This window comes from Lepus europaeus, chromosome 8, assembly GCF_033115175.1.
Source record: "Lepus europaeus isolate LE1 chromosome 8, mLepTim1.pri, whole genome shotgun sequence".
NCBI classification, from domain to species: Eukaryota; Metazoa; Chordata; class Mammalia; order Lagomorpha; family Leporidae; genus Lepus; species Lepus europaeus.
In genome coordinates this window covers 23890059-23912779 of record NC_084834.1, presented here as the reverse complement: position 1 = coordinate 23912779, position 22721 = coordinate 23890059, and the positions used below count along the sequence as shown (strand labels likewise).

General features: G+C 41.5%; 1 protein-coding gene across 1 annotated transcript in view; it reads left to right on the top strand.

The window, feature by feature from the left end:
* Window positions 1–22721, top strand: part of DCHS2 (dachsous cadherin-related 2) — a 315764-nt gene that overhangs the window by 256885 nt on the left and 36158 nt on the right. Inside the window, exon 14 of the mRNA XM_062199052.1 lies at window positions 475–1332. Coding sequence (XP_062055036.1) covers window positions 475–1332 — 858 coding nt within the window. The remainder of the gene's footprint in view (window positions 1–474; window positions 1333–22721) is intronic.

The following is a 22721-nucleotide window of genomic DNA, read 5'->3' as shown; positions in this document are numbered from 1 at the left end:
TAAGACACCACTTGGGATGCCCACGTCCTACATAGCAGTGCCTGGTTTGAGTCCTGGCTCCTCTGTGTCTGACTCAGGTTCCTGCTCACGCACACGCTCAGAAGTAGCAGATGGTGGCCCAAGGAGCTGCATCTCTGCCTTGTGGGACACTTGGCTTGGGTTTCCGCCTGGCCTTGTCCCGGCTGCTGTGGACATTTGGGGCATGAACAAGAGGACAGAATCCCTCCCTGCTTCTCCGTATCTCTCTGTTTCTCTGCCTTTCAAATAAAAAAAAATAAGAATTTATTTTTCAAACGTTCAGAAGGTCTGGGACTTTATCATATTCACTGTTGGGTCCCTAGTACCTTCAAAAGTGCTAGGATGTAATGATCAGGAGGTATTCTTTAATAGAAATTCACATGCATATGGAGCTAGAAAGGGGCTGCCGTTTTTTTGTTGTTGTTCAATTGAATTTTCATTTTGCTTGTTTAATAGGTGGAAATACTGATGGATACTTCGCCATTAATGAAACATCAGGAGAACTGTCAACCACTCAGGCTCTGGACCGGGAGCATATCAGCTCTTTCACCCTTGTCCTCCTGTGCTCCGACCTGGGCGTCCCCCCCAGGAGCTCCTCCATGGAGATGCACATCAGGGTTCTGGATGACAATGACCACAGCCCTTCCTTCCCCACGCTCCATTACCAGACCTCGGTGACAGAAGATGCTCAAGTGGGGACGCAGGTCCTTGTGCTCTCTGCCGTGGATGAGGATGAAGGCCTGAATGGGCAAGTGGAGTATTTTCTGATGGACGCAGCTTCTGGTGCCTTCACCATTGATCCCACAGCAGGCACAGTGAGAACCAGCCACACCCTTGACCGAGAAGCCAGGTCTCAGCATACGTTCATGGCAGTGGCCAGGGACCGTAGCACACAAGGCTCAAGAAGCACCACAGTACTTATCACCGTGTGTGTCATTGACGTGAATGACAATGATCCTGTTTGGGACCAGAACCCCCTTGACGTTTTTCTCTCCTCCTGGTCACCTCCAAACCAGACGGCTGCCATTCTGAGAGCCAAGGACCTTGACTTGGGGCCCAATGGAACCGTCACGTTTGGCTTTGCAGAGACCCAGTCAGTGTTTTCTATTGACCACCATACAGGAGAAATTCAACTGCAGCAAAGTCCATCCCCGGAAAGGTTTCCTATGTGGCTGCAGTTAAGAGTTACAGATCAAGGGGTTCCTAGCAGGGCGACCACTGGTCTCTTGGTCGTTCACATGGAAGGAGAAGATGTCAAGATTTCCTTCAGTGAGCATCTGTATGAAGGGATTGTGACAGAGAACTGTGAGCCAGGTGAGTGTTCCCTCAAGGTTTTATTTATTTATTTACTTATTTATTATATCTTATTGTGCTTTATTTATTTCTTTACTTATTTATTTAATTATTTATTATATCATTGTACTTATTATTTACTTATTTATTTACTTATTTACTTATTTATTATAACTTATTGTACTCATTTTGGCCAACTGCTTTAAACTGCAGGTTATATAAGAGTGCTATTGCAGCTTCAGTTATAAAATTTCGAGTCCAGGCTGGTGCCATGGCTCAACAGGCTAATCTTCCGCCTAGCAGCACCGGCACACCAGGTTCTAGTCCCCGTCACGATGCCGGATTCTGTCCCAGTTGCCCCTCTTCCAGGCCAGCTCTCTGCTATGGCCCGGGAGTGCAGTGGAGGATGGCCCAAGTGCTTGGGCCCTGCACCCCATGGGAGACCAAGAGAGGCACCTGGCTCCTGCCTTCGGATCAGCGCGCTGGCCGTGGCGGCCATTGGAGGGTGAACCAACGGCAAAGGAAGACCTTTCTCTCTGTCTCTCTCTCTCTCACTAACCACTCTGCCTGTCAAAAATTTAAAAAAAAAAAAAATTTCGAGTCCAGCCACTTTGTGGTATTGGAAAGTCAAAATCGGTACAGCTATAGGTAGTGCGGTCTGAGATCAAATATTCAAGTAGAAGAAAGTTGAAGGCCAGATTGCTTGTTACTCTAGTGAGGCACCTTCCATGAAGACCCATTCACAAGACTGCAGACTGCATGGATGGGACGCCTCCATCCTGTTCTTCACATTGCGTCTTCTTGATGCCTGGGCAGAGCCACCCTTCATAGTTCCCCCAGAGTTAGAATTACTTCATTCAGTTTGATGTTTACCTTTTTAAAAACCTGCTATTCAACCTTACACTCAAGGAAGGCTGGAAAAGTTCCTGTAAATACACAGGCAGAGATACACAGCAGGACCTCAGGGAGTTGGGACCCCTCTCTGATGAGTAAATATGACACCAGCGAAGGACACAAAGTCCAAACTGAGAGGAAAGCTAAAAGCTGCAGATGTGACAGGAGCCAAGACGGGAGAAAGAAAGAAGGGCCATTTATGAGGCTATCGATTCTTTTTTTTTTTTTAAGATTTATTTATTTATTTGAAAGGCAGAGTTACAGAGAGCCAGAGGCAGAGAGAGAGGTCTTCCATCTGATGGTTCACTCCTCAAATGGCTGCGACAGCCGGAGCTGTGCCGATCCAGAGCCAAGACCTTCTAGGTTTCCCATGCAGGTACAGGGGCCCAAGGACTTGGGCCATCTTCTGCTACTTTCCCAGGCCATAGCAGAGAGCTGGATCAGAAGTGGAGCAGCCGGGACTTGAACCACTTCCCATATGGGATGTCGACGCTGCAGGTGGCAGTTTTACCAGCTACGCCACAGCACCAGCCCTGAGGCTACTGATTCTTGTTAGATGCAACTGACCAGTATCTGGGTTGTCAGGATTTCCTAGGTCCCTGTAACGTACAGTGATAATGTGCATAAGACATTGATTGAGGTTCCAACTGGCCAAAGCTTCTACAAGAGGAATTCAGTACAGGCTGAAAGATCATATCAGACACTCAAAGGTCATTTTTCCCTTATTTGTTTTTGAATTCCAGTGATTTTGAAAGGTCGCAAATCTATTGATCAGAATGGCTTTGATATAATTTATTCAATGGCATTTTATAGCTGCCTGCATAACATTTCTTCCTCAGATACACTTGCAATTTTAACCTTTATTTTCAAATGAAACATATACGCCTATTGGAAGCTTAATTTTTTGTGTGTGTGGGACGCTCAAAAATCTTATCAATAGGTGCCACTTGTCATCTTGAATGAATTATATTTTGTATGTTATCATAAATTCTCATCACTCTAAACTGCTTTTAACTTTTCATGACCTTTTAAGAAAAATGAAAAGTTAAAAATAACTCCAATCCATTTGTATTTGTTTGACATTTTCTTGTTGGAGACCCTAAAGGTTCAGGCTTTGATTAACATTGCATGCATCCATTAACCACATTAAACATAACACCTCCATTGTTTAAACCAACGCAGAGTTTCCATTTTAAAAGCTCCCCTTTGATAGATGAATCTTTAAAATCAGCAAATGTCCGCGTGTTTGCAGAGTCACTCAGAGGATGCCAGCTGCCCATGAGGATGAGGCTGGCCTTACAGCCCAGTGACAGGGAAACTTGTCCAGGCGACCCCTGCCTTTATGCCTGCGGCCACCCCTCCTGCTTGGCTTCTTCCCCTACCGCCAGAGTGAAAAAGAATTGAATCGTCCTGCATCTCTTTCAAAGTTAAGGACAGACCACTTGTCGCCCACAATGTTTAAATACACTCAGCATTTCAAATGAACCTTCTGGAAGCCAGCTTTCATGTCTTTTCACTTGCAATGTTTGGGTCATCTGATGAAAATGAATCAGCCACCATAGTCCCCGCTGTGGGCTTTTCACAACCTCACCCATTTCTTTGGATTACCAAGAGGGGGAAATTGAAATTCTCCATTCCACAGGGCCCTGATGAAAAGACTTTGAAAAATGTGAAGAAAAATCAAACCATGATGACACACAGGGCCCTCCACCTGGTAAAATATCATTTAATAGGGTATGATAAATAAGTTAGACCTTGGCTAACTTGGCCTGCAGTGCCGGCACCCCGGGTTCTAGTCCCGGTTGGGGTGCCAGATTCTGTCCCTGTTGCTCCTCTTCCAGTCCAGCTCTCTGCTGTGGCCCGGGAAGGCAGTGGAGGATGGCCCAAGTGCTTGGGCCCTACACCCGCATGGGAGACCAGAAGAAAGCACCTGGCTCCTGGCTTCGGATTGGGGGTGAACCAATGGAAGGAAGACCTTTCTCTCTGTCTCTCTCTCACTGTCTAACTCTGCCTGTCAAAAAATAAATAAATAAATAAGTTAGACCTTGATATTGTCGAGGAAAAAACCTTCTTCTGCCCCATTGGCAGTTGATGTAGTGAATCCTGGCTGCTACCTCAGTCACACTGGGTGCGTGTGTATCAGTGAGGAAGCTGTGGCCCCAGTACGTCCTGAGTGGGTCCTGGTGCGTGTGTGTAGTGAGGAAGTTGTACCAGTACAGCCTGAGTGGGCCCTGGTGCGTGTGTGTCAGTGAGGAACTGTGGGACCAGGATGACCTGAGTGGGCCCTGGTACGTGTGTGTCAGTGAGGAACTGTGGGACCAGGACGACCTGAGTGGGTCCTGGTGCGTGTGTGTAGTGAGGAAGTTGTACCAGTACAGCCTGAGTGGGCCCTGGTGCGTGTGTGTCAGTGAGGAGCTGTGGGACCAGGACGACCTGAGTGGGTCCTGGTGCGTGTGTGTCAGTGAGGAGGCTGTGGCATAGGAAGCCAAAACCGCAATCAGGACGTTGTTTGCTAACCGTACAAATGTGAGGAGGATGTGATTCAGATTTTGAATGTTGTCAGAGTGTGTTAGTCTTCTCAGGCACAGCTTACACAGCACTGCCAAAAGAATTTCATGATGCCTGCCTTGACTGTCTGGGCTTCAGTTGCTCATGAAGTTCATTTTCGCTTTACATATTCCTAGTTTGGCTTCTTAATACCTCAGTCAAGATTTCTGGGGCTGGTGCTATGGCATAGTAGGTTAAGCCTTCGCCTGCAGCGCCAGCATCCCATATGGGCACCAATAATTTGAGTCCCAGCAGCTCCATTTCTGAACCAGCTCCCTGCTGGTGCACCTGGGAAAACAGCAGAGGTTGGTCCAAGTGCTTGGGCTCCTGCACCCATGTGGGAAGCATGGAGAAAGCTCCTGCCTGGCTCCTGACTTTGAGTCAGCCCAAAGTGGGCTGTTGTGGCCATTTGGAGGAATGAACTAGTGATGGAAGACCTCTCTCTCTCTCTCTCTCTCTCTCTCTCTCTGCATCTATAATTCTGCTTCTGAAATAAATAAGTAAATCATTAAAAAAAATACCTGTTCAGGGGACCATTTATGTTCCTCTATGGTGATTTTGTAGCATTCTTCTCTGAACCATTTTTTTTTAGATTTATTGGTTTGAAAGGCAGAGTTACACAGAGGCAGGGGCAAATGGGATGCAGGCACTGCAGGTGGTAACTACCCGATACATCCCAGCACCAGCCCCACCATTGTGTTTTGAATACAGACTCAACAGGGTTCATGTTATTTCTGTATGTATGTGTTTGAGGGGCAGACAGAGCAAGAGACACAGAGAAAAAGCGTGCAAGAGCCCTCTCTCTGGGAACTCTCCAAATGCCCACAGTGGCTGGACAGGGATCCAAAGTTAGGAGCCAGAAACTCAATCCAGGTCTCCCGCCTTGGAGGGCAGGAACTCAGCCACTGAAGCCATCACTGATGCCTCCCAAGGCCCACATCAACGGGAGCTGGAATAAAGAGCCACAGCCAGTGATGAAATCCTGGCGCGCCTCTGCGGCATGTAGGCATCCTAACAAGCTTCTTAACTGCTTCACTAAAGTTAACAGCGTGGAGAGGAGGGAGAAGCTCTGGTGTTCTGTTGCACAGTGGGGTGACTATAGATAATTATAATGTAAACATTCAATTTCTGAAGGGCCTTGAGCATATAGTTAATCTCTTCCCTCCCCAGATAATTTTGATGATCAAGTGCGTACTTTGTCATCACTGAAGCACTTTGCCATCATTATTACCCACAGTTGTAAGTCTAACACTTGGAGATGAAGGTGCACCAGAAGTAGCTGGGGGAAGCTTCCCACTAGGGAGAGCAAAACCAGAAGGAAGTTTGTTCCTTGTAGGTATTCAGGAATTGTTGAAATCATTTTACCATTGAATCATTACTTCTAAGATATAAAAAAAGTCACGTGGCAAAATGAGAATAAAACTGAGGGGGTGGGGAAGGATGGGTCGGACAGTGGGTGCCAGCAGGGGAAATGACAGGTGCAAAACCCTGGGGACTGAGTATGGTGAGTCTACCATGTAGCGAGGCATTGCACCTGCAACAGCCAGGGAGTAGCTTGCTCAGAAACTCAAATCGAGAAGAGAGACAGTGATGGCCTTCAGGTGATCTAAAGCAACTTTGATGATGCATGAAGAGTGGTCTGGAGAGAGAGAGAGAGAGAGAGAGAGAGAGAGAGATGAATGGTCAATAATCAAGACCTGGATAGAGCCACAGCAGTGAGGGAGAGCTGGGGCAGGTGCTCCACCAGGGTTTTGAAGACCTGGTGATTGTAAGACCCCCAGGGTTCTCAACCCTGGCTACACATAGAGACACTTGGGAAGCTTTGACATCTGGGCCACCCACCTACACAATCCATTCACTGAGGCTGTTTGAAAACAAACCAGATTTACTAACGGGTAGAAGCTTCCTTGTGATTCCAATGTGCAGCCAAGGGTGAGAGTAGAAAGAGGAGAGGGAAAATCAAGAGTCGTGCCAATATTTTAGAGGAGCTGGAGAAATACTGTGTCTACCAAGGAGCCTGAGATAGGCGTGCTGTGGTAGTAGTGACCATTGCTGAGAGGATATGGTTACAGAAGCAGAAAAGGAGCACACTGGAGAAGCAGGGAGAGGTCAACCACGCTTAATTTGGGGCAGAGGTTAAGATAGGGACTGAAGGTAGACGACAACCAGCTGAGACAGGGCCTGGCCCCATAGCTTAAGTGAGGAGATGGCCCCCTGCCCACTGAGTGGGGCTTCAGTGTTGGCAATCCCTCACCCTGGTGGAGCTGAGGTTGCTGGAACTTGAGAGGATCTGAGGATGCCATCTTGGCATTAGAAAGGAAGGCTTGTCTGAGACAATAGGGGGTGGCGCCATGAGGGAAATGAGGGCCCCAGAGGGTCTGGAGAGAAAGTTCTCAGGAGTACGTTGACTCTGTTTGCGATTCCTGTAACAAGCCACAGCTGATCCCAGAATCCGTATTAGGGAATCGGCTCCTGACAGCACTTCCTGCCCGAACTCCAAAGTGTTCTCAGCTGAACAGAATTCAGCAGCTTAAGAAGGGATCAGGAACGAGGGAGAGAAGAAATCCTTTAGCATCTTATTTTAGAAGTTAGAGTTTAGCAAGGTGCAGGGCGGAGACAGGGAGTTCTGCTTCCCACCAGTTGGCTGTGAAGGGAGAGAAGGGAGTATGTGGCTGCAGGGCCCCAGGACAGGAGGGAGCACTTGTTCTCTTTTTCCAACATGGAAGGAATTTGGACACTTGTGACTTGTGGCACTTTAAAGGTTACAAGGATTTATTTAAGTCAGAATCAAAGCAAACCATTTAGTAGAAATATCAGGATTTCCTTTCTTTTGTTTTTGTTTTTGATTAGCACCTATTGTTTGAGGCTGTTTGAAGCCTGGTTTCATATTATTTTGAGGACAGTAATGTCTCTCTGCACAGCTGCTGTGACAGGCAAATGGAATCATTAAAATAGTCTTTGAGTATTGTGCTCATATTATTTGCCAATTAAAAACATCTTAAAAGACATTTCTGTAAGCAAAATGTAATGTAAGTTGTTTTGAAAACATTTGTCTTTTTTTAAGCTAATTGGAAAGATGTTGGGTATCTTAGAACCGAAGTGGAGCATTTCTCATACAGGAATAGCATGTAGCCTTTGTTCCTTGACCCATGCAGGCTCAGGAACCTGGCTGGGTCCTTGGGTTCCAGAAACTGGAAAGAATAACGATGGCTCTTGAAAGTCCAGAGACTCTAAAATCTTAGTGTCACCCTGGAAGTGGCAGCCTGCACAGCAGATGGCTGGGCAGTGCGGGAAGACCAGCAACCCCAGGTTCATGAGCAAAATATAGGCTCTGATGCAATATTGGGCAACTCTGACGATCTTCAAGCTCATATTTAAATATAGTCTCTTGTAAATTACAGTAGGGACTGCCAATGATGACTTTAGCACCTCCTTTTCTCTAGGTTATTATAAGTGTATTTTAAAATAATTAAATGCAGCAATTTTTAGATAATTGTTCCTTAAAATATTCCCATAAAACTGTGATCCCGTTAAAATATATATTTCACACATAATCAGTTTCATTTAGTTCTCATTGCATGCACTAATTCTATAGTGGTTTCCATTTCTCCTTTGCTAAAACTTATTAAAAGTCAATAGGACATTTTATGGTTTCCTCTATTATTTCTTTAGGTGTGCACAAAGTCAAGTATACCAGTGCATACCATTGCCATAATAAAGCATGGTTTTAGTGCTTTCTCAAATTTGAGGAAAAGATTCCCTTTGAGTATGCAGGCTCCATGCCTTGTCTTATCACCAGGAGTGATGTATCCATATTTTTTACATCCTCAGCAACATTTCAGTTCAGCTGTTTTTGATGATGGGTAGGTGGGAGGGAAAACTCGACACCATCTCTATCTTTAGAGAAATGTGCAAGTCTTTTTTCCATTCATTAATCAGGATATTTTGGGGGTTTTCCTTGTTTAGTGGCAGAACTTGGTTAGATATCCTGGCTATTGACCCCTCATTACATTTGTAGTCTGTAAACATTTTTTCACACTGTGGTTTGCTTTGCTGGGGATGTCGTCCCATCTGACTGTACTGAACTTGCTACCTACGCTTTCCGTGTTATAGCCAAGAAAGCTTTGCTAAATCCAGTGTCATGAGCCTTTGTCTTCATGCTTGCTTCCAGGAATTTCATGGTTTTGGGTTTTTAGTTAATTTTTATATATGATATGAAAGAAGGGTTGTATATGATAGGAAATAAAGGTCCAACTCATTATTTTATATCTGGTCACTCAGTTTTCCAACCACTGTTTGTTGAAGAAACTATCTGTACTCCATTGTTAGCCTTTCTGTTGAAGATTTATATTGATTTTATAAATCTAAGTTCATTTATAGGTTCAATATTGTGTTCTATTAGTCTATAGGTCAGTAGCATATTGTTTTGATGACTGTAGCTTTGTAGTAACTTTTGAAGTCAAGAAGTGTGAGGCTGGAGCTGGTGCTGTGGCATAGTAGGTTAAGCCTAGCATAGTACCTGCTTCCCATATGGGTGCCAGTTCGAGTCCCAGCTGCTCCTCTTCCGATCCTACTCTCTGCTATGGCCTGGGAAAGCAGTAGAAGATGGCCCAAGTCTTTGGACCTCTGTGCCCATGTGGGAGACCTGGAAGAAGCTCCTGGATCCTGGCTTCAGATTGGCTCAGCTCCAGCCATTGTGGCCACTTGGGGAGTGAACCAGCAGATAGAAGAGATATTCTCTCTCTCTCTCTCTCTCTCTCCCCTCCCTCGCTCTCTCCCTCCCTCCCGCTATAACTCTGTCTTTCAAATTAGTAAAATAAAATAAATCTTTAAAACAAAACAAAAAAAAGAGGCCTCCAGCTTTTATTCTTCTTTCTTAAGTTTTTTCAGTTCTTTGAGATTCCAAATGAATTTTAGAATCATTTGCACTATTTTTTCAAAAAGTGCCTTTGGGATTTTGATAGTGATTGAATTGACTTTGTGATTACCTTGGGTAGTACCTCTCTTCTATGAACCTGGGATGTCCTTCCATTAATTTATGTTTTCTTTAATTTCTTTCAACAAAGTTTTGTAGTTTTCAGTATATGTCTTTTGCATACTTGGCTAAGTTTATTCTCAAATATTTTAAATAATTTTTAAATTTATTTTGAAAGCCAGAGATAGGGAGACATAGGGAGAATTTCTTCCACCTGCCGGTTCACTCCCCAGATGGCCAGAAAGGCCAGCGCTAGACCATCTGAAAGCAGGGAGCCAGGAGCTTCACCCAGGATTTCCACGTAGGTGGCAGGTTTCCCAACACTTGGGCCGTCTCCCTCTACTTTTCCCAGGTCATGAGCAGGGAGCTGGATCAGAAATAGAGCAGCCAGGACATGAACTGGCACCCATATGGTGGCTTTACACACTACACCATACTGCTGGTCCCTCTCAAATACTTTTTAAGGAATTTATTAATACATTAGATTCTCGGGGTAACAGCAAATGCATGATAATTCTACAACACAATTCTCTTGTGAATGTGATGTTAATACAAAGAGAACAGATTCAATGTAGTTCATAGATAAAATTCTAATAATGATTCTTAATTTTCCTTTCCTTAATATTCCTCTCCTCTTCTGCTTCCTCCCTCCCTCCCTCCCTCCTTCCCTCCCTCCCTCCCTCCTCTCCTCTTCTCCCTCCCTCCCTTCCTTCTTTCCTTCCTTCCTGGTTCTTTTCTTACTTTCATTCGTTTTTAAGTTAACATTTTTAATTGACACTAAAGTCAAAGGCTTACTCCTCCACTAAATAGAGTTTAACAGGTGAACTATAAAAAGACCCTGTGGGAATGTTCAGTGGGAATGCAGACAAGGCTATAAACAATAATTAAATGAAAATATGACTAATTCACTCATATATAGTAAGCTTTAAAATAATCACAGAACATTGCAATTATAGTAGTATATTGTTCTTCAACATTGATTTAACAATGATATAAAGCAAAGTTTGATAAAATTATATTTGCAGCAATACTGATATGTACAGGATTTTGTTTTTGGTTTTTGATTTATTTTCATTTTAAATTTTAGCTCACACATGTAAAGAATGACAGGTGGTATTTGTACTTCTATATCCAGATTATTTCATTCAATAATATCCTCCAGTTGCATCCATTTTGATGCAAATGGTAGAATTTAATTCCTTTTTATAGCTGAATAATATTCTATTTACATATATATCATTTTCTTATTTTAAAGATTTTATTTATTCATTTATTTGAGAAGCAGAGAGACAGAGAGAGGGAGAGACAGAGAGAAAGGTCTTCCATCCCCTGGTTCACTCCCCAAATGGCCACAATGGCCAGAGCTGGACGGATCCAAAGCCAGGAAGCAGGAGCTTCATCTGGGTCTCCAGTGTGGATCAGGGGCCCAAGCACTTAGGCCATCAACCACTGTTTCTGCATACCGTTAACAGAGCGCTGGAATGGAAGAGGAGCAGCAGGAACATGAATAGGCGTCCATACAGGATGCCGGCACTATAGGCAGATGCGTATCCTACTATACCACAGTACTGGCCCCTTTATCACATTTTCTTTATCTTTCTATGTGATGATGGATGTTTGGTTAAATCCACATTTTAGCTGTTGTGAAAACTGCTGCTATAAACATGGTGTTGCACGTGTCTCTTTAATTAAATGGGTTCATATCTTTTGGGTATATGCCCAGTGGTGGGATTGCTGGATCACATGGTAGGACTATTTCCAGTTTTTAAAGAAATCTTCATACTGTTTCTACAGCAGTACAGCAGTTGTATTAACTTACATTCCCACCAGTAGTGTCTAAGAGTTCACCTTTCTCCACATCCTTGCCAGGATTAGTTACTGTCTGTTTTTTAGACAATGGCCATTCTGGCAGGGATGAGATGATACCACATTGTGGTTTTGACTTGCATTTGCTGGTTGCTAGTGATATTGAACATTTTTCAAATATTTATTGGCCATTTGTGTTTCTTTTGAGAATTGTCTGTTGAGGTTTTTGCCCATTTCTTAACTGGATTGATTGTTTTGTTTTTGAGTTTGAGTTGTTGATATATTCCAGATGTTAACCTTTTGTTGGATAGCTACCTTGCAAATATTTTTTTCCATTCTGTTGGATGTCTGTTTACTCTGTTGTCTCCTTTACTATGCAAAAGCTCTGAATTTGATATAATCCCACTTGTCTAGTGTTGCTTTTGTAGCCTGTGTTTTGGGGGTCTTATTCAAGAGGTCATCACCTATACCAGAGTCTTGAGGTATAACCACTACATTTTCTTCCAGTAACTTCATCATTTCAGGTCTTAAATTGATCCATCTTGAGTTGATTTTTGTATATTTCAAGCAGTAGGGCTCTAATTTCATTCTTCCACATACATTATTTCAGTTTTTTCAGCACCACTTATTTAAGAGATTATCCTTTCTCCAATGTGTGTGGTCTAGGCACTTTGGTCAAAAATCAGTTGGCTGTGTGTATGTGGGTTAATTTCTGGCCTCTATTCTATTCCATTGATCTCTGTGTCAGTTTTTATGCCAGTGCCATGCTGTTTTAATTGCTATAGCTTTGTAGTATGCTTTGAAGTCAAGTGTTATGATACCTCCAGCTTGATTTTTAAAAAATATTCTGGGTGTTTTGTGATTCCTTTTGAATTTTATGATTATTCTAATTCTGTAATGAATGCCATTGGTATTTTGATAGAGATTGCATTGAATCTATAGATTCTTTTGTTTGTTTGTTTAGGATTTATTTATTTACTTGAAAGTCAGAGTTACACACAGAGAGAAGGAGAAGCAGAGAAAGAGAGAGGTCTTCCATCCACTGGTTCACTCTCCAGATGGCCGCAATGGCTGGAGCTGTGCCGATCTGAAGCCAGGAGCCAGGAGCTTCCTCCAGGTCTCCCATGCGGGTGTAGGGGCCCAAGGACTTGGGCCATCTTCTACTGCTTTCCCAGGCCCTAGTGGAGAGCTGGATCAGAAATGGAACAGCCGGGACCTGAACTGGCACCCATATGGGTGGTGGCTTTACCAGCAATGCCACAACTCTGGCCCCAGGATCTATAGATTCTTGCTTTAGGTAGTATAGATGTTTTAATGATATTGCTTCTTCTGATCCAGGAGCAAGGAATATCTTTCCATTTTTTGTGTACTTGATGATTTCTTTCATCAATGTTTTATATTTTCATGGTAGAGATCTTTCACTTATTTGATTAAATTTATTCCTAAACATTGGAATTTTTTTTTGTGCTTGGCTATTGTGAATGGGATTTCTTTCTTGATTTCTTTTTCTGTGAGTTCATCATTAGCATATAAAAAGCTTTTTAAATTTTTATTTTGTAACCTGCAACTTAATTGAATTGGCTTATCAGTTTAACAGCTTTCTGGTGCAGTCTAGGTTTTTCCATATATAACATCATGTAGATATTTTTACTTCTCCCTTTCCAATTTTGATGTACTTTATTTCTTTCTCCTAATTGCTCTTGCTAGCATTTCCAGTACTATGTTGAATAAGAGGGATGAAATTAGATGTCCTTGTCTTGTTGCAAATCTGAGGGGAAATGCTTTAAGCTTTTCCACATTCAGTATATCAGTTGTTGGTTTGTGTGATATTAGCTGTTGGTTTGTCCTATATAGCATTTACAATTTTGAGGTATCTTCCTTCTATATCCAATTTTTGGAGCATATTTATCATGAAGGATTGTTAAATCTCATCAAATGCCTTCTCCCCATCTATTGAAATGACCATATGGTTTTTGTTCTTCATTCTGTTGATGTGATTTATGACATTTATTGATTTGCAAGTGTGAATCACCTTTGCTTTTCTGGGATAAACCCCACTTGATTGTGATTTATGATCATTTTGATGTGGTTTTGAATTCAGTTTCCTGAGAATTTTTGCATTTATGTTCATCAAGGATATAGGGCTGTAGTTTTCATGTTGTGTCTGTGTTGGGTTTTGGTATCAGAATGATGCTGGATTCATAAAGAGAGTTTGGAAGAGTTCCATCCTATTCATGTTTTTGGAATAGTTTGAAAAGTATAAGTTGCTTCCTCTTTAAATGTTTAGAATTCAGTAGTAAAGCCTGGACTTTTCCTTGATTGTAAAATTAATCACTGCTTCAATTTCACTGCTAATTATTGATCTGTTTAGATTTTCTGTATCTTCTAGATTTAATCTTGGTGGGTTACATGTATCCAGGAATTGATCCATTTCTTCAAGATTTCCTAGTTTGTTAGCCTATAGTTTTTCATAGTTTCTTATGAGCCTTTCTATTTTCGTGGTGTCAGTTGTAAAGTCTCCTGTTATATTTGGAATTTGACTTACTTGAGTTTTTTCTCCTTCATCTTTGTTAGTCTGGCTAAAAGTTTGTCTAGTTTATCTTCTCAAAAAACCAGCTTTGTTTGGTTGATCATTTCTAATTTTTTTCATTTGGGTTTCATTTATTTCTGCTCTGATCTTTATTATTTCTCACCTCCTGGTAATTTGGGGTTTGGTTTGTTCTTGTTTATCAAAATCTTTGAGATGCATCTTTAGGTCATTCATTTCTCTTTTTCTAATGTAAGCACTTAATTATATAAACTTCCCTCTTAATATTGCTTCTGCTGTATCCCTCAGGTTTTGATATGTCATGTTTTCATTTTCATTTATTTCAAGAAAGTTGTTGATTTCATTTTTAATTTCCTCAGTGACCCATTTATCATGCAGCATGTCTGACTTCCATGTATTTGGAATGTTCGATTGTTCTTGTTGATTTCTAGTTTTATTTCTTTGCAGTCTGAAAACACACATGGTGTGATTTCAATCTTTTTAAAGTCATTGAGGCTTGATTTATGGCCTAATAAAAGCTGTACCTTAAAAAATGTGCCCTGTGCTGATGAGAATGTGTTTTCTGTAGCTGTGGGTGAAATGGTCTATAAATGTCTGTTAGATCCATTTGCTCAACACTATTATTCAACTCCAATATGTCTTTGTTGAATTTTTGTCGGGATGATCTGTCCATTGCTGAGAGTTGGGTGTTGAAGTCACCCACCATTATTGTGTTCAAGTCTGTCTCTCCATCTAGGTCTAAAAGTATTTGCAATATGTAACCAGGTGTTCTTGTATTGGATCATATATATTTATGATTTTTATAGCTTCTTGCTGAATCAATCCTTTTATCAAAATATAATGTCCTTCTTTGTATCTTTTTAGAATTTTTGATTTAAAGCCTATTTAATGTATATGAGGATCACTATTCTTGCTCATTTTTGGTTTCAGTTTGCATGGTGTGTCTTTTTCCATTCATTCAGTTTAAGTCTATCCAGCATCTTTATGAAGTAAGTTTCTTATAGGCAGCATATAGTGGGGGGGTCTTAGATTTTTATCCATTCAGCCAACCTAAATGTTTTGGTTTGGAAATTTAATCCATTTGCATTCAAGTTTAGTATTGACAGATAATAACTAACACCTGTCATCTAGTTGATTAGCTGCTGGTTAGTGAATTTGTTAGAGTGATGTGTTTTCTTGGTTACTTCTAACACAGGACTCCTTTGAGAATTTCTTGTAAGGTTGGTCTGGTGCTAGTGAATTCTCTCAGTTTTTGCTTATCTGGGAAATAACTTATTTCTGCTTCACTTCTAAAGGATAGCTTTTTGGGATAAAATATTGCTGGTTAGAAGTTCTGGCCTAGTCATGGAAAGCCAAGACACTGTGGCAAAAATGACCTAAATGAAAGATCTCTTGAGAGTGAGATCCCAGCAGAAAGAACGGGCCATCAAAGAAGGAGGTACCTTTCTCTGAAGGGAGGAGAGAACTTCCACTTTGATTATGGTCTTGTCTAAGATCAGAGTTGGTGAACTTGGCAGCTCATGACAAGAGCCTCGGGTGGTTACTGACGTCATAAATAAGAGTGTCAATTGTTAAATCAACAACGGGAGTCACTGTGCACCTACTCCACATGTAGGATCTCTGTCCTTAATGTGTTGTACTGTGTGAATTAACAGTAAAACTACTACTCAAACAGTACTCTATACTTTGTGTGTCTCTGTGGGTACAGTCTGTTGAATACTTAGTGGCCTGCGCCGCAGCTCAATAGGCTAGTCCTCCACCTGCGGCGCCTGCACACCGGATTCTAGTCCCGGTTGGGGCGCCTGATTCTGTCCCGGTTGCCCCTCTTCCAGGCCAGCTCTCTGCTGTGGCCCAGGAGTGCAGTGGAGGATGGAGTGCTTGGGCCCTGCACCTGCATGGGAGACCAGGAGAGGCACCTGGCTCCTGGCTTCAGATCAGCACGGTGCGCCGGCCGCAGTGCGTTGGCCGTGGCAGCCACTGGAGGGTGAACCAATGGCAGAGGAAGACCTTTCTCTCTCTCTCTCTCTCTCACTGTCCACTCTGCCTGTCAAAGAGAGAGAGAGAGAGAGAGAGAGAGAGAGAGAGAGAGAGAGAGAGAGAAATCTTTACTTAGTATATAATAAGTTGATCTTCTGTATATAAAGATAATTGAAAATGAATCTTGATGAAGAATGGGATGGGAGAAGGAGTTTGAGATGTGGTTATGGGGGGGAAAAGCCACTGTAATCCAAAAGTTATACTTTGGAAATTTATATTTATTCCATAAAAGTTTAAAAAAAAGAAAAGAAAAAGAAGTTCTGGCCTAGAGGGTTTCTGTTGAGAAGTCTGTTAATCCAGCTGGTTTTCCTTTATATGTGACTTGAGGCTTTTATCTTACTGTCTTTAGGTTTCTCTCCTTATCCTTGACTCTCTTTTTTTTAAGATTTATTTATTTATTTGAAAGGCAGAGTTCCAAAGAGGCAGAGGCAGAGACAAAGAGAGAGAGAAGTCTTCATCTGCTGGTTCACTCCCCAAATGGCCGCAACAGCCAGAGAGCTGTGCTGATCAGAAGCCAGGAGCCAAGAGCTTCTTCTGGGTCTCCCACATGGGTGCAGGGGCCCAAGGTCCTGGGCCATCTTCTACTGCTTTCCCAGGCCATAGCAGAGAGCTGGATCGGAAGTAGGACAGCTAGTCCCTCATCTTCTATTTTTTAAAATAATTTGAGGATTGGCATTCGTCTTTAAATGTTTGTTTGAATTCCCCACTGAAGCCATCTGGTCCTGGGCGTAGGAGTTCTTTGGTTATTGATTCAGTCTCCTTGGTGGTTATGTCTGTTCAGATTTTCTTTTTCTTTGTGATTCAGTCTTGGTAGGTTGTATGGTTTAGAAATTTTCCATTTCTTCTAGGATATAGAATTTGCTGGTAAATATTTGCTCAGCGCAATCTCTTGTGATCCTTTACTTATTTCTGCGGCATCAATTGCAATGTCTTCTCTTTCAACTCTGATTTTGTTGAGTCTTTTGTCTTTCCTAGCCTTGCTAACTACAACATTTTGTTGATCTCTTTAAAAACAAAACCCTTGCTTTTCATGGATTTTTGTCGGTATTTTTCTGTTATCAATTTCATTTATCTACTCCAATATGTTTAGTTCCTTTCTTCTAGTGACTTTGCATTTAGTTTGTTCTGTTCCCATTTCCTTGCAATGTAACATTAAGTTGTTGATTTGAGATCATTTAAATTTTTAAATGTATGTTTTATTACTATACTTCCCTCTTTTTTCTGCTTTTGCTTGCTGCATCCCATAACTTTTGGTATGTGGTAGTATTGTTTTTATCTCAAGATGTTTGCTAACTTCCCTTTTGATTTCGTCACTGATGCATTGGTTGTTCACTTATTTGGGGTTTTCAGTTTTCCTTTTGCTAGTGATTTCAAGTTTCATTCCATTGTGGCTGGAAAAAAATACTTAGCATGATTTCAGTATTGCCAAAGGAGAATCGTCTGAGTGTGATTGAGGAGAATGTATATTTTACCATTTGTTGTGTGAAGAGTTCCCTGTATGACTGTCAGGCCTAACCATTCTACCATGTTGTTCAAGTCCTCTGTATCCTAACTGATCTGTCAGCTGTCAATCATTGAATGTGGCGTTAAAACCCCCTACTATTATTGTGTCACTATTTCTGCCCTCTATCCTGTCAGTGTTTGCCTCTTATATTTGGGTGCTTTGCTGTTAGTACATGTATATTTATAATTGCTGAATCTCCCTAGTAAGTTGACCTTTATTATTATTATTATTATTATTATTATTAATTTAATGTCTATTTTGCCTGATTTAAATATGGCTCCCTTTGCTCCCTTTTGGATAGTATTTTTATGGGATATCTATTTCCAAAGCTGCAGCCTGTGTGTGTGTCTTTATATGTAAAGCAGGTGTCTGACAGCGTATAACTAGGTTTTGTTTTTCTTGGTGGTGGTGGTGTTTTCCTACAGCTGCTATCTCTTCTTAGAAATGAGTTTAATTTTTTCTGTCTTATCATTTTGCCCCTATTTTGCTACCTTGGTTTTGTTACATTGATTTGTGTGTGTGTGTGTGTGTTTGTGGAACTATGCCTTGATTGTCTTCTTACTTCCTTTTGTGTTTCTTCTGTAGGTATTTTCTTTGTGATCGCCATGGGGATTTCATAAAACAATGTGTAACAATCTCTTTTAAAGTTATAACAGCTCAACTTGAATTGCATGCAAAAATCTTGCAGCTTTATTTTTCCCCCAACGCACACTTTATGTTATCAGTGTCATAAATTACATCATCTTACAATTTGCTTCCATTAACATAGTTTATAGTTATGCTGTATCTTTTAAATTTTATACAAGGATTAACAGTGGTTTATGTACTACCATTCCAGCATTACAGAATTCAATACTTGCCCATATATTTGAAGAGGGCTTTATCTTTTTGTATGCTTTCATGTGCTGTCTGGTGTCCACTTTACTCAATTTGAAAAACTCCCTTTACCGTGGAAGGTATAGTTAGCGGTGATGAACTCCCTTGGCCTTTCTTATCTGTGCAGGTCTATTTATTCTTTACTTATGAAAAAGAGATTGGCCAGATATAGTATTCTTTGCCAGCAGTTCTTTTCTTAGAACACTTTGAATATAACATCCCACTCTCTCCTGACATGTACTGTCTCTGCTAAGAAACTCACTCAGGAGCCAGAGCTGTGGCGTAGCGGGTAAAGCCGCCGCCTGCAGTGCCAGCATCCCATGTGGGTGCCGGTTCAAGTCCCGGCTGCTCCACTTCTGATCCAGCTCTCTGCTATGGCCTGGGAAAGCAGTACAAAATGGCTCAAGTCCTTGGGTCCCTGCACCCACGTGGGAGACCCAGAAGAAGCTTCTGGCTCCTGGCTTTGAATCGTCGCAGCTCCAGCCATTGAGGCCAACTGGGGAGTGAACCAGTGGATGGAAGACCTTTCTCTGCCTCTCTGTCTCTCTTTGTGTAACTCTGACTTTCAAATAAATAAATAAATCTTAAATAAAAAGGAAAAAAAAAACACAATCTTTTAGAAGTTCCCTTTTATAAAATGAGTCACTTTCCTCATGTTGCTTTTAACATTTTCTCTTTATATTTGATAACTGACAGTTTGATTTTTATGGGTTTCCATGTGGGACCTCTTTAGGTTCATCCTTGTTGTAGTCCTGTTAACTTCTTGAATTTGAATGTCTGTTTTCTTCCTCAGATTTGGGAAGTTTTTCACTATTGTTTCTTCAAATAAGCTCTCTATCTTTTTGCCCTTTCTCACTCTCTTTATCATCTGAGACCTGCACAATGAGTGTATTGGTCTTTCAGATGGTTAACCAGTAAGTCCCTTAGTGTGCTTCACTTTTCTTTCTTTTTTCTTTCAAACCCTCTACTAATTTCAAATGACACGTCTTCAAGTTTACTCATCCTTTCTTCCCTTGATCAAGGCTGCTGTCAAATAACCCCCGCAAATGTCTCCATCAAGTTTTCTGTTCCTCAGCTCTAGAATGCCTGATTCTTGATTCACTTTTGTCTGTTAATATTCTCATCTTGATTGTGCATGGTTTTTCCACTTTTATTTGGCTGTCCCTCTAGGTGTTCCCTTGTAGTACATGAATGTAGTGCACTTCTCTGAGGTGATCGTTTTTAATTCTTTGCCAAGTAATTCCTATTTCTCCATTTCTTTAGGGTCAGATCTGGTAGATATACATATTTTGTTCCTTTGATTGGGCCATCTTTACTTGTTTGTATGTTACTCTGGGGATAGCTTTTGCGCATTTTGGGGGAAAAAGTCACTTCTCCCAGCCTTTATAGATGAGCCTTGTAAAGAGTAAGGTCTTCACCCTTCAGCGTGGTTAGAGATTCTGGGGGCTTCTCAGACCACAGTGTATCACAGGATACACTGTGAGCATTTGCCTGTGATTTCCCAACTCCAGAGGCTTCCCAGCTCCTTTCCCAGGAGCTTGTGGAGTCCTGCTCCTCCTGTGGTGTCAGCCTGAGTACCACGGGTTCTGCAGCACCACTGAATTCTCTTTTGTTCTCAGCAGCCTCTGGGTGCCCAGACTGTGCTGGCCACCACCAGTGGTCTGAGTCGGGTGAGACAGAGCTGGCTGCTTGGGCAGCCCCATCGGGCATACATATTCCAAGCCATTGTCCTCCTCCCGATGAGGAAGCTTTGAGTCCGGTGTTAACTCACTATCATGTGTCAGCATAAGGGAGGTCTGTCAGATATGAAATTAACGAGCATTTAGTACCCATTTTAATGTGACTCTCATTTCCTGGAAGCCCATGACTTTACTGATTTTGCAGTTCTCAAAAAGGCTTTTTGTAACAAATATTGTTAAGTCAGTGTCTCAATGGGGAATAGAATCTCAGACTTTCTATTCCATCATCTTACTGATGTCCCTCCAAGTTTTCCTTCTTAAATGATTGACATATGGTAAGGGTTTTAGTGGTTGGGCATTTAAGAACTAATAGGAAATTTAGAATTATCCAAATGGTTGAAAATTCTGTTTCTCTTGACTCATTCATCAATAAGCAAATGTTTGCATTGCTTAGAAGTAAAAAACATCAGACTCTAGAATTATATACTCATGCAAACTCTGGATTTGATGTTTTCATCATTATTTCAGCTTAATGTTTTTATGACTGCTGATTTGTACAATCACATAGCATGAATCATTGTGCAATCCTGGGGCCAGCGTTGTAGCATAGCAGGTAAAGCTGCTGTCTGTGATGCCAGCATCCCATATGGGCTCCATTTCAAGTCCTGGCTGCTCCACTTCCAATCCAGCTCTCAGGGAAAAGCAGCAGAAGATGGCCCAAATGCTGGTGCCCTGCATCCAAGTGGGAGACCTGGAAGAAGCTCCTGGCTCCTGGCTTCAGCCTGGCCCAGCCCTGGCCATTGTACCATCTGGGCAGTAAACCACTGGATGGAAGGTTCTTTCTCTCTCTCTGTAAACTCTGACTTTCAAATAAATAAATAAATCTTTAAAAAATTATGTAATTCTGCTTCCAAACTGAGAATTCACTGTGCTCTGTATATTTATTTTGTAATTGTATTTTTGTAAAGAAGAAAAAGCACAAACACTAGATATATTACACTTATTTTTTAAAAGAAAGTATTTATTTGAAAGTGTTACAGAGAGTGAGGGAGAGACAGAGAGCAATTTTCCATCTGCTGGCTCACTCCTCAGATGACCGCAACAGCCAGGAGCTTCTTCTGGTCCTACCAGGTGATTGGCAGAAGCCCAAGTACGTGGGCTAACTCTGGCTGCTTTCCCCAGGCCATTAGCAGGGAATTGGATAGGAAGAGGGGCAGGCAGGACCTGAACTGGTGCCTATACGTGATGCCGGTGTTGTAGGCACTGCCGCTACACTACAATGCCGGCCTGTCATCTTTGTTCTTTGACACAAGCGTTTTCCATGTTTTCCTTTGTAATTGGGCATGTAATAAGCATCCTAACCCATGAACAAAAGGCCGTCAGCAGGATTATACATCTTGCCTGCAGAGCTGTTTCTCTTCTTACTGCCACGCCTAAGAGTATATGACAAGCCAGTTGAAATAACATTTCCTGTGTTTAAAAAATAAATTGTGTCAGGAAGCACAGAGCTGTGATTGAACACTTAAGATAAAACGTAGGCCACAATTGTGAAGGCATATTTCCTATAAAAATGTTAGTATTTTAAAATTAACAGCATCTCCTGAAATGCAGTAAAATAAGCATCAGATTATAATGCAGTTTGAAAATGGTCTCAACACGTGCAGTAACTTGATTCTACGAAGATCGGTTAAAATCCATGGCTTCATTGTGAAATGACTTCATAATTAGGTTGAAAAGTATTAGCAGATCTTGATCAATGGTCTTTAAACTTTGTCACCGTTTATGTTAAACATAATGTTTCTAAAGAGAGTCATATATTCAATTTTTGTCTTCTTGTTCTTCTCCATAGCAAATCCTTCACAGAATTTTCATTTAAGTTCGTTTTACAGGCAATATCATGTCACATGCTTGTTTCATTTGACAGTTACAGTGACCATTGCATTTTTATTTGAGTGTTAAGCAGTGAAATGTTCCTGGGGGCACATTCTGTCTGCTCCAGGTCCTTTTCTTCTTTTGTGTTCTTGTTAGTGAAGTCCTGTTAAGTATTTTGGAGAGAAACATCAATTTGGTTAGATTTAGGGATTATTTTCTCTAACCTCCTGCAGAATGGATTTCAAACTCTGTTCCCTAGAGCGGGGTATTGAGATTTATGAAGAAGCTCAGCAGAGATCTTGACTAGGTGCTAAAAGGTTTTTAACTACTGCAAATTCCACTTTCAGATGTGGTTTTATAGCATTGAGTTATTCTTAAAAACAATCACACTTAGCTCAGAGAGATCCTGTAGGATGACACCATCATTTTTCTAATCTTTCATCTTAGAGAACTTTAGTGTCCGTTCTCTTTCTCTCTGTCATCCTTCTGACTTCTTTCTTTCCTTGTTCATTAAATACCTACTATGCATGAAAAGATCAATTTTTGATATGAAAGAGAGTGTTTTACTGTCAAAAAATTATGCAGAACAGAAGATGTCAGATATTGCAGATTGAAAAGTCAAGTTATAGAAATATACAGAAAACTTCTGCTGCCCTGGGGTGTAGTTCAGGT